Here is a 12586-nt window from a genome sequence, read left to right on the forward strand (position 1 = left end):
CTCTTTACATGCACAATACTAAAATATATTATATCTATTAAAATTAGTTTTTACAAATATTTATACCATATTCTCTTGATTTTTGAATTAATAATTGATCAACCAAAACCAAAGCAGCCATGGATTCTACAATTGGAACTGCTCTTGGGGTGACACTTGGATCATGTCTACCTCTTGCAGCCAAAACACCATCTTTACCTTCATAAGTAACAGTAGTTTGTTCTTGACTAATGGTAGCGGCTGATTTGAAAGCAACTGAGAAATAAATATTTTCACCATTTGAAATACCACCTTGAACACCACCACTATTATTGGTTTTAGTTCTTAATCTTTTATTTGATTCATCAAAAATAAATGGATCATTATGTTTTGAACCTGGTATAGTAGTACCGAAAAATCCACTACCAAATTCAAAACCTTTTGTTGCAGGTAATGATAACATTGCATGAGCTAAAGTAGCTTCTAATTTATCAAAACATGGTTCACCTAAACCAATTGGACAGTTTCTAATAACACAAGTAACAACACCACCAATTGAATCTTTTGCATCTCTATATTTTTCAATAACTTTAACCATTTCTTCTCTAACAGTTTCATCTGGACATCTAACTGGTCCAACTGCATCAACCTCTTCTCTAGTAATACTTGATAAAATTTTTTGGAACTTTGGATCTAATGGATTTCTATCCATGGCAATTTCTCCAATACTAGATACAAATGCAACAATTTCAACCCCATTGGCTTTTGCTAAAATTTTTTCTGCAATTGCCCCAGCTGCAACTCTACCAATAGTTTCTCTAGCTGATGATCTACCACCACCTGAAGTTGACTTGGTACCATACTTTTGGATATAAGTCCAATCAGCATGACTTGGTCTTGGGTATAAATCAGTTTCACTATAATCATGTGGTCTATGATCTTCATTTTGAACCAACATACCAATTGGTGATCCTAAACTTAATCCGTTTTCAGTACCAGATTGAATATGAACTTGATCTTTTTCATTTCTTGGAGTCGATAATTTACTTTGACCTGGTCTTCTTCGACTTAATTGTGGTTGAATATCAGCTTCACTTAATTCTAATCCTGGTGGACATCCATCAACTATACACCCAACTGATTTACAGTGGGATTCACCATAAGTGGTGACACGGAATAAAGTACCAAACGATGACATCTTGTTTATCTTCACCTACTGAGTTGATCTTTTCTTAAAGAACTAGTATTTATACGTGAGTTTAAATGTCCTTAGTCACACCACCTTGGTTGATATTCTAATTTTTCACTAGATGATGAGCAGTGCACGCTAAAAAATTTTATTACTCATTTTTGCTTGGGGAAAGCTGGTGCATGGGTGTTTGAGTCCACTTTGCAACAGGTACTGTCAGTCTGACTGTCAGCTAGACAAGCACGTATACATACAAAGTTTGTGTTTGCAGAGGTGTGTTTGAAGAGGTGAAGTTGAAAAGAAAAGGTGTGCGTTTGAAAAGGTTTGCACCTGGAGCGGCCGTTTAGATATTTTGGTTGAGAGCTTTGGATTTCATTAGTTGCAAAAAGATATCAGGATATGCTTCGAGGCGCTGGATTGTACTTACTAACTCTGATACTTACCCGTTTTAGTATATATCCATTTAACCAAGGTTCTTGGGGAGTAGCAAAAGGCTGAAGAAACCATAAACAAAAAATAAACCTGCCAAAACTAAAAACCTCATAGGGTTCTACATTCTCAAATTTGCTTCGATCAGACATGAACCAGATCAGTCAATTAAGTCACCGTAATTATAACCAGTTAACCATACTCGATACATAGATATGAGACGGCTTCTTAAGCATGGTGCCTAGTGGCTGTTTGACGGTTGAAATGGTCGACACTTGGGTGAAATGCCTATAGTATATTCATCTTAGCTGGGTCTAGGCACTGAGATTGATCTAAGCGATGAGTTAATCCACCATCAATAATAGTCGGTACGTTTCTATGAACGTCTGAACTGTTCAGACAGCCCGATACCCGCTGGCATAAAACACTGATAAGCTACACGCACACTCATAGTAGTCTCGCAGGAAGTGTTGGTATGTTATACCACTCACTAACGCGGCTTTAGAGTGTTGGTAGTACTAAAACACTCTCATCACCACAAAATAAAATGCTTTTTCTCTAAACGCCTTTTTAATAGCACATAAAACAGCTTGAACCTCTTAAACAAAGCGTCTCGGTTCGCCAACAAGACGGGCGTGTGGTCTAGTGGTATGATTCTCGCTTTGGGTTAAGATCATTACTTGGCTGGAAACAGTTTAGTAGCTGACCAAGCATGCGAGAGGCCCTGGGTTCAATTCCCAGCTCGCCCCTTCTTTTTTGCATCTCTGATAAGCTCACTCTTTCATCCAAGTTAGCGGTTTTCACCAAGTTTAAAGTAATTAGTCAAGATGATTAATTATAATTGAATTGTAATGAATTTTTTTTTGCAGCACAAAAAAAAATAGTGCACCCACCACTTCACGTGACACGGGAATTCGAATATATAGATGATAATTAATACTCCAAAGGCAAGCTATAATCATGTATCACTCAAACAAGGGACTTTCAAGGCGTATACGAGTAGAAGGATCAATCGTGTATAGGGTATGCGTAGCTGTTTAATGTGCTCTGATTTGTTAGGCATTTTATTCCTACTTGCAGGTTCCTCATTAGGAAAAATCTAAACAGTTTAAATGCTGTGAAAATTCAATCATCAACTAACTAATAAGACAAACAGAAAACGAACAAACCACTATTATGTTCATTACTGTTATTCGGTTAGTTGCATGTCTTAATAACAAAAAACTTTTTTCGAAAGTCCTTCAAATTTTAGGATTGTCTTTTGTGTTTGTCAATATCTAGTTGTCTTATATTTATCTACTTCTTTTCATTTGTCTTTTCATTTGATTTTCTACTATTTACAATTCAAGTATGAAGAGGCAAAAAGCATCATTGATGGTGATTGTTGATATCATTTTGGCCTTTGCGTTCATTCTTCAATTGGTATTGGCTAATGAAAATGAAAATGAAAATTGGAATACTTTATACGATTATCAACTGGGTAAAATATATCTTCATTTGAAAGATAATAATTTAATAAGTTTGAATTTCTCAATAACCGGATTTGATAACTTGGATGATTATACTGAGTCCGATATTGATTATAATGATAATCAAGAAATTAATCCGTTAGCAAAACCTCCAATAAATTCAACTTTATTCTTAGCAAATCAAAATCTTTATGCATTCACCAATAAAAAGAGTTCCAAGCTTGATGCTTGCGGAGATGGAGTTTTGAATCTATTGAAGTATAATGAACCCAATGATAAATGGGATGAATTTGATGATGAACTTATCTTTGATGATATCGAAGATGCTTCATTCTATAAATATTCGTCTTATCTATCCAGTCCAATAGTAAACGATACCATTTATATCTATGGTGGGTACTGTGATGAAACTAATAAACCAACGAATCGTCTTTTATCATTCAATGTATCACTGGGGAAGTTTTCAAATATTACAACTTCAACAAAACCCCAAGCGTTCTTCGGTGCTAATAATTTATTAGCTCCAGATCCTCAAACTCAATTAATTATTGGTGGTGAAACTAATCAAGGTTGGCTAAACATGTATCAATTAGCAGTATGGGATTTCGATTCTGGTTGGACTTCTAAAACTATTGAAAGCTCCGATTCTTCCAAAATTAATTCAAGAAGATTTGCATTAGTATTGCCAATCTTTAATCAATTGGAAGATAATAAGATTTCAACTTTTACCGATTACTATAATGTGGAAGAAGTATTACTACTTGGTGGTCAATTGGGGAATACTGATTCTTCACCACTTTTCGCTAAATTATCATTAGATTCAAATCAATGGTCTTGGAGTTCTCTTAACGAAACTAATTTAGATTACGACGAAATAATTGGCGCAGCTACCATATTCGATACTCTAGTTATAATCAATTCCACTGCTTCAAATTCTAAAAGAGATACTAGTTATCATTTAAGCTTATATAATACTTCTAATTTGAAACTGGTTTCAAGTGTGAAAGAAAATACCCCCTCTCCAAAGAAAACTTCATCATCATCCAAATCAGTCAAAGACATTCAAAAGAAAGCTATATTAGGAACAGTGATACCAGTTACATCTATTGCTTTAGCGATTGTAGCTGGGATTTTTATAATGAAAAAACGGAAACAAGCAAAACAATCTGAAGAATTAGAAACCATCGACTATCAATTTGGTAATTATTACGATCAGCAATCAATCGGTAAATTGAGTGGATTATTCGGACATACTCCTAATCTGAGTAGATCTCAAAATAATTTTATGACCTTAGACCCGTCAACAAATGAAAAATCAGTTAAAGTCCATAATGGTCATACCTATAAAAATATCCAGAATCAAGTTTATCATAATGATAATGATACCTCATCAACACTCGATGTAGCATCGATTGATTCATGGGTTAAGAAAAGACAAGAATTTGAAGAAAATAGAAATAAAATAAGAAATAGCTACTTAGCATCAAATGAAACTTTAAGTCATGATTCAATTAAAAGATCTTTTGAAAATAATCAAATAATAACTGATGAAAATCCTTTTAATGATTTATCCTTAAATGAAAAACTGCCAAAAGAATTCAATGAAAATGGAACACCAATTGGTGAAATTGTCAATAGATCAGTCACTAAATTGAAAAAATCGTTTTCCTTCACTAATACTCCTCCAGGATCACCAATAATATTGAAAAAACCTAAAAGTTCGAATAAAGTTCCCCTATTAAATGATAAAATTTCAGAAAAAGATGAATTTGATTACAAAGAAAAACATCTACCCCAATTACCCAATGAAGATACCAAATCGGTTGATATTTCTCAGTTTAATCGAGATGATGGTTCAATTGGTGCTTCAATTGACGATACCATCGATGCTCAAGTTTTAATAAGTTCTAAACGTAGATCTAAATTGAGAGTTGTCAATCCTGATATCCAAGAACAACATCACCAACAACCCTCTCCTCAGCCAGACCTAGATATCGATATAGATTACTCAATCTTTAATCAAATCAATCTGGATGACGATAATGATAATACAAATATAAGAAAAAGGGTTCCATCCGGTGACAAGCAGCTCGACGAATAACCTCTGTATTTTTATGTACCACTTAATACGAACTTTTACTACGTATCCATTCTATTTTTATATCAAAATAGTACAGCCTTGGACGGTCATCATCCCAAGTTAGTTGACCTTGTAATGAAAAATTTCCTCTTATTCCGGTTTACAAATCCCTTCTTTATCTCATGATCGGCTCGACCCGTACCTTCAACCATAATTTTTTTTTTTCTGTTCTCTCTACCTCTCCTTCCTCCTACGAATAAATATTTATCGTTCTATCTGATATTTAAACAGAGTAGTGTCCGATAAAATGTTAACTTAGTATTACGATTAAACAAACTTATAACACACGAAACATAGACGAAACGTATACAGAGTTCATCGAATATTTGCGAATCATTATCATTGCACCGATTAATTTAACCCGGTTCAGTTTGATCATTTCCAGTCAAGTATCTTTTTTTCGAATTTCAGTTTCAAATTAATGGAAGCTTTACAGCTAGGTTTTCAATCTTGATGGTTTTAAGAGTATGGAGCAAGATCAGAATATCAACTCTTTTTTCATTTCCAGCAATTTTGCGGACTCGGACGGGACTCTAGCCAGAGACGGGTCGCAACAGGCCCAATTTCAAAATCATCAAAATTCAAATTCAAATGCAAACCAACCAAGTAATAATAACGATATTTCCACTTTACAGGATCCTCAAAATCAAAGCTACGATGGGTTTTTTAATGTTCCTTCGTACGAGGGTAATTTTTTCGAAGATTCTGTTTCCAAACAGAATAATGAAGAAATGTTGAATCACGACGATACAATCTTGAATCAGGAAGCATCATTAAATATGCCCGGTGCATTTAAGAATAATAATGACCATATGGAATTGGACGAATCCCCACCTTTTACAATTGAGCTGGATTTCTTATATGATACAGCTTTTAACTTTAATCAAGATCCAAGTAATATAAATAGTGCATTTTCTAATAATGATGATCGTAAAAGTTTGAATCCTGGCTTAAACGATCATAACCTTAATTCCAATATTCCAATGAATTCATTATATCAAGATGCTCATTCAAATGGATTCAATTTCAACGATATGAATCAAGATCAAAATGAGGTAAATTCAATTGTTCCTTCTCAAGATGATCGTCTACGTCATAGCAATTCATTTCTTTCGGTAAATAACTACGATTATGATGGTACGAATCATTTGGGAGATCAATTACATCTCAGAAACGCTTCAATTGATAGTTATCATAATTCAAATGTTAGCCTACATACTGGCGCCACCCAAGGTTATGAAAGAAGTGATAATTATGACATCAATAAACAATATCAAAATACTAAAAATCTTAGTGTTGGCCTTAATAATCCAAATAATTCTAGTATAAGTAATAATAATTACTATGGTAACGACCTTTCCCCATTGACAACAACAACCTCTCTAACACCTTCTGTCAGTTCCATCCACTCAACCCAACCATCTTTTTTTTCGGCTAATCAATACTTCCCCCGAAATTCACTTGATCAATCTCAAAGTCAAAGTATTCACAGAGCATCCTTCGATGCATATTCTAAAAAAAGACAATCAATGGATAGCCAGGCTTCCGCCAATCGGACTCAACCCCAAAGGAATCAAAGATATGCTAGTTTCACCAACTCAATCAGTAATTATATTCCTTTCATGAGTGATAAAAATCAACAACGCTCCGGCCCCCCATCTCCAAACCAAGCCTCTCCAACAAACTTTATGCCAATTCAGAGTAATCAGCAATCAAAACATCTTATAAGAAGTATTTTCAAAGGAAACAATAACTTGAACAACAACAGCAACGGCAATAACGGTAACAGCCACGGTAACAACAATAATAATAATAGTAATAACCAATCTACTAATAACGCTGATTCAAATAACATCTTCCAAAATGGTATCCAAAATGATGGGTTATCAAATGGAATTATTCAAGGGTCTCAACAAAATGATCAATTCATAGATGGATTTTTAACGGATAATGACTACTTCATGACTAGTCCCACAAAAGAAGAGCCCGAACTAGAAAACCCTGATCAAAATACTTTCCATAAGAAAGCCAAAAGGTCTAAGAGAAGTTTGTTCACTAGGTTCAAAACCCCCATCAAACAAGAACCACCTATTGAAGAGGATAACGTGAAAATGGAAGATCTAGATATACCTATTGATCAAGTCACTAGTGCAAATACTACCAATAATAACACTTCTGATACTCTTTTGAATACCCCCATAAAAACAGAAAATGATCCATTTGATACTCTGAATGGTGCCGTTAGACCAACTCCAATTAGTAGAACTCCTTCTGCTGCCAACTCTAATTATATCTCTCAAAATTATACTTCTTCGCTGGACCAGTCTCACGGGAACAGTTCAATTAATATTGCATCTCAAGATCAACAGATTAACCAAAATCAAGGCAATATCCAACCAGATTATGCTGCATTATTCGAAAAAGTTGGTAAAAGAAAAAATATTGTAAATCCTTCCACTTATATTAAGTCTAAACCAAAAGTGAAGAACGAAAATGATTCAAATAATAATTTACCTTCTACTAGTAATAATAATTCTAATTCCAATACCGAAAAGTCATCCGTGTTGAACGTTCCAGTTGGTGATGTTCATAGCAACGACCACCACCTGAATATTAGTGTGTCATCATCCAATGCTTCATCATCCCTTAATGCCATGAATATTAATAATGATGATGCTGATCAGAAGCTCACTACTTCAACCAGTGCATCAACTCCAAACACTAATACTACTTCGTCTCTTGCAAATGCTTCTATGCGTATACTCGGGTCGAAGTTAATGCTGAAGAAAAAGAACCAAAAACAACAACAAAAGAAATTAGAGGTTGAACAAGAAAAGGAATCTCAAAAAGAAGCACTCAGACCAGATTCAAGAACTAGTCTCGACACCTCCCTTAAATCCATGGAAAGTGAAGGTTCTGAAGACTATACTCGTAACGTTGCTACAATAATATCCAAAGGTGTCGAAGTTGAAGTTGACTTGAAATCTCTTGATTTACCTCCAAACACTAAAATTTTCCCTTCAAGCATAATCAATTCGAAAAGTAGGGTTAGGGGTCGTAAAGAGAACAAGGAAGCTGACTTACTGGATCTGTCAAAAATATACTTGTGTAATTATTGTTCCAGAAGATTCAAGAGACAAGAACATCTTAAGAGACATTTTAGATCCCTACACACTTTTGAAAAACCTTACGATTGTGCTATTTGCAACAAAAAGTTTAGTAGATCTGATAACTTAAACCAGCACTTAAAGATACATAAACAAGAAGAAGCTGAAGCTGAATTGGCTCGACAAAAGGCCGCTATCAAACAAGAAATAGATCATTAAAAGTGTATAGCTTTTTGAATCAAGCTCTCTAATTATCATATTTTTTTCTTTTTTTCTTTATGGCTTTAAAAGACCCTTTCTTTATGGCATATTTCAGTTCTTTAAACATTAGGGCCTAATTTATTTTACTTATATAGTTTTATATAAATCACATTATTTATTATAGAAAAAAAAGGCAATGTGAGAGTTGCAGACTGAACAGTCAAATCGAGAATTAAATGAATTTTTGAAAGTAATTTTAAATGAAAATGATTGTAATTACTCACAAGAACCGAAAAGAAAAACAAGTTGAAACGATGGAAGATAAAACAAAACATTATTAAACGATAAAACAAAACAAAGACAAAATGAAAGGCAATAGGTCATAACAAAGGGAAGATAAGAATGGAAGTCAAAAAGGCCAAAAAAAAAGCTAAACCATAGCATGTGGGTAAGAAATCATTAAGGGAATTATTAAAATTGGTGAGGTTGGAACTGCTGTTGGAGTCCTTGGTGTTCATTTAATGCTGAATTTAGGTCGTCACTAAGTTTATCTGTAGTGAATTCATTCAAGAGCTCAGGACTTGCAACACCTTTTCGACTTTTTTGAGGTTTTGTTATGCAATTATTTTCAGAATTTGCAATTCCACCAGAACAGATATTTCTAGCCCTATGCTTTCTCATAGCATCCAATCTAGCAAATTCTTTACCACAAGGACATTGACAATGTCTTGCTTCCAAATGACCTTTGACGTGACGATTTAGATCATGTTGCCTAACAAATTTCTTTGGACAATAAGAACAACCAAATGGTCTATCACTTAAATGAGTTTGAATATGAGAACGAACGTTATAACGTCTAGTAAATTTTTTACCACAATTTTTATAAGTACAAGTGAAGATTTTATTTTCATCCGGGCCCTCCCAATATTGATCTAGTTCTCCAGGAGGTAATAAAGAAGTTTTCTTTATTTTACGACGAGGAGATGATTGTTGGATTGCTTTTCTAACATCAGTTGACGATTTAGCATTCGGAGAAATAATAGGACTCCATTCTAATTTTATTTTACTACGATTAGGAGTATTTGGAAGTTGGTTTTTCAAAGGAGTTAATTGAGTAATTGTAGCGTTAGCATCGACCGTATCGTCATTAGTTGTGTGAACATTTCTTAAAGGAGAAGAATTGAATCTTACTGGTGAAGAATTTAAAGAACCTGGATAAGCAGGAGAAGATTGATTTTGAAATTGCAAACTAGATTGTTGTTGAAATGCCATATTATTCGAAGAACCTCCTTCATTTTCATAAATACTATCGGAAAAGTATTGAGGGTTATAAAAATTTTTACTATTTCTATTATTTTGATTACCAGGAGGGGATAAGAATTGGGAAGCGTTTGATCTGATAGTACTTGTATTACTGTAATAACCTTGATTTAAAGTAACTCTCGAAGGAGAAGGAGATTGAGGTTCAGGAGAAGATTGCCATTCTGGAGAACCATTTGATAACATTGGAGGAGAGGGAGGAGGTAAAAATAAACTTTCAGAATTTTTCAAGTTAATATCTGGTATTTGTTTTGAATTAAAATCATTTCTTTTACCAAAATCTGTTGGATTTTGAACTGGAATTGGAACAAATTTCAATTCTTGATTTGGTTGAAGAGATGATTGATTATTTTTAAAAGGAGTTGATTGATTTGGTAACATATCTTGGTTATTATTAGATGATTTTTGTTGGAAAGGGGATTGAATTGGTTCAGGATAAAGATCATCATTCAAGAGAGGTTCAATATCATCAACATAGGTTACCGGAGGTTGAAGTTGTTGTTGAGAACCACTTGAATTTTTGGAACCAGCAGAATTCCAACCATTAAAGCGAGTAAGTTCTTTTAAATATTTCACCGAATAACTATTAACCGAGCGATTGCTGGAATTTGAATGAAGAGATTGAGCAGAAGGAGGCAAGTTTTGAGACGAAGAAGGAGGAGGAGGAGAAGGAGGAAATTTATAAGAAACTGGATTCTGATTAGTTACAATATAATCTTCATTTTTAGGTTGTTGTTTCAAAGGAGAGCCTAATTTTTTTTGTTCTTTAATTTCATCTTCATATTCATCTTCTTCTTTTAAATGAATTTTTTTAGGAGAATTTTCAAAATGATTGTTTGAAAAATTAAAATCTAATTGAGAGTTGCTTGCTTTATGATTTGGAGAAGATTGTTGAAGTTTTGTTTGAGGGTTATTTAAAGTTTTCAATAATTCTCCAGGCATTACTGATTTAGATAAATCCACACTTGGTTTAACTGACTTATTCAAATCTAATGTAATACCATTGAGAGAGAACTCACTATTATGTTCAGCAAATCCGAAAATAGCGGTCCCACTAGTTTTTCTTGAATGTTTTGATTGAGGAGATGCACTTTGAGAATGTTGAGCTCTATGAGATGAACTCGAAGTTGAAGAATAAGGTAAATTATTTGAAGCATCAAGAATTAAATTATTGTTTTGCTTTGAGTCAAGATGGGCAAATCCCGAAGGAACATCTAAGTCTTGTAATCCGGTTAATGTTTCATTGAAAAGATCATCAATTTCATTATAATGAGAGAAGTATTGATCAAAATCTTCAGTTGGAAGAGGAATGGACTTGTTAGCATTAAGCCAATTACCATTATACTCCATTCTTTTAAACTGGTTTTCTTATATCTAAATATTAAGTGAAAATGATAATAATAATAGTAAGAAGAACAAAAAAAGGATTCTTTCAATACTTGATGGTTTTTAAAATTCGTGCTGAAGCTTTTGGGAAGAGCAGACTTTGCGGAAGCTGTAACAAAAAGCTAGTTGAATAAGGAGTTTCGTTGTGAAGTAGAAGTAATAAGTAGTTACTGGCAAAAAAGAACAAAAATGATTAACCAAAAGTGATGAACAAAAACTGATACTAACTCAATTATCCACCATAAACCCAGGAAGAAAAGAGTTGGGAAAATGAAAAAGAAGGAAGAAAACTTATTATATCGGTTATTAATGAAATTTACAATCCATCAAAGAGATATTCTCTTCTATATGTTTACCTATTAACTATAATGAATTTCAATAGCTGATTTCCATCAAAGATGCGAAAGTCTCGTTGCCTTTCCAAATTGGGACTTTATCCAAATAAACAGTATTACGTACTGCATACTTGCCTTTTTTAGTTAATTAATTGAAGAAGCTTTGGATATTGTACTCTTGAGTACTTATTGATTGTTGATTGTATACTTGTATACTTGTATACTTGTATATGATTGTATACTTGTATACTTGCTGATTGTATATGATTGTATTTGAATATATGGAGTGGTGGAAGCGGAGACGAAGGGTTGGGAGGCTACTCTTTTCGTCGCTCGATCGTTTTGCAACGATCCATGCATTGGACCAGTATTGGCTCAGTTGCCTTGAGCTTAAGCAGACTTGCGTGCTCCCATGTTGTTTTGGTGTCCATATAGGATGCGTTCTTTTGAGCCAGGTCGGCCACATTAGTGTAGACCCTTGTTGCTGCTTACGTTCATCGGTTTTGGGCAGTTTTTGCGGTTTCCTCACAATATTCATTGTACGTTTCTTTAGGAACATTCTCTCGAAGGGTCCTTTATCTTGGGATTCGATTGTCTGCAAGCAATGAACCTTGATCTGGCTATGTCAGCCTACATTATATGGGTTGAGTATATGTATAAGTAGTAATGGCCGCATCAGTATATGTATGCATCAGTTTATGTATGAGTATAAGTATGAGTATATGAATTCATAGGACAGTGTTTAACCATTTACTTGTCAAATTGACACTATGTCTCGAAAGTGTATGTAGTTAAAGTTTACAACACAAGGAATAACTTAAAATTGTTCTCTCATATACTAGAATGTTGCTCTAATATTTACAGTAAGAGGAAACCTAAGATTACAATAAGGAGTGAGTGTCAGATCGTTATAACCTAAAGATATGACCATAAAATAGTATCGAGTACTTTAAACATCGGTAACCATCAACTATGGTGCTAAGGTTTTGCAATTATATAGTAACCTGTAAAAACTGTTTTGTATAATAAGC

The 12586-nt window shown here is 33.9% G+C and overlaps 5 protein-coding genes and 1 non-coding gene across 6 annotated transcripts; 3 read left to right on the forward strand and 3 right to left on the reverse strand.

Moving 5' to 3' along the window:
- Positions 1-43: 43 nt before the first annotated feature.
- On the reverse strand, positions 44-1177 carry ARO2 (bifunctional chorismate synthase/riboflavin reductase [NAD(P)H]; the record flags this gene model as incomplete). Its single annotated transcript, XM_020218541.1, has 1 exon — positions 44-1177. The coding sequence occupies one exon, from the start codon at positions 1175-1177 to the stop codon at positions 44-46; it is 1134 nt and encodes a 377-aa protein (XP_020077145.1).
- Positions 1178-2228: 1051 nt separating this feature from the next.
- Positions 2229-2346, forward strand: HYPBUDRAFT_t83. The gene has a single exon. It is a non-coding gene; the product is annotated as a tRNA-Pro (tRNA).
- A 625-nt stretch (positions 2347-2971) lies between these two features.
- HYPBUDRAFT_161545 (uncharacterized protein) lies at positions 2972-5394 on the forward strand (the record flags this gene model as incomplete). The annotated part of the gene is made up of 2 exons (XM_020222533.1): positions 2972-4292; positions 4431-5394. The coding sequence occupies 2 exons, from the start codon at positions 2972-2974 to the stop codon at positions 5165-5167; spliced, it is 2058 nt and encodes a 685-aa protein (XP_020077146.1). The 3' UTR covers positions 5168-5394.
- Positions 5395-6018: 624 nt separating this feature from the next.
- MNL1 (Mnl1p) lies at positions 6019-8532 on the forward strand (the record flags this gene model as incomplete). The annotated part of the gene is made up of 1 exon (XM_020222237.1): positions 6019-8532. The coding sequence occupies one exon, from the start codon at positions 6019-6021 to the stop codon at positions 8530-8532; it is 2514 nt and encodes an 837-aa protein (XP_020077147.1).
- Positions 8533-8797: 265 nt separating this feature from the next.
- On the reverse strand, positions 8798-11545 carry ACE2 (DNA-binding transcription factor). Its single transcript, XM_020219667.1, has one exon. It carries the CDS (start codon positions 11182-11184, stop codon positions 8986-8988), a length of 2199 nt encoding a protein of 732 aa, XP_020077148.1. The 5' UTR covers positions 11185-11545; the 3' UTR covers positions 8798-8985.
- Positions 11546-11616: 71 nt separating this feature from the next.
- Positions 11617-12302, reverse strand: HYPBUDRAFT_202177 (uncharacterized protein). The gene has a single exon (XM_020223018.1). It carries the CDS (start codon positions 12112-12114, stop codon positions 11704-11706), a length of 411 nt encoding a protein of 136 aa, XP_020077149.1. The 5' UTR covers positions 12115-12302; the 3' UTR covers positions 11617-11703.
- Positions 12303-12586: the final 284 nt, after the last annotated feature.

Source organism: Hyphopichia burtonii, assembly GCF_001661395.1.
Source record: "Hyphopichia burtonii NRRL Y-1933 unplaced genomic scaffold HYPBUscaffold_3, whole genome shotgun sequence".
Lineage (NCBI taxonomy): Eukaryota > Fungi > Ascomycota > Pichiomycetes > Serinales > Debaryomycetaceae > Hyphopichia > Hyphopichia burtonii.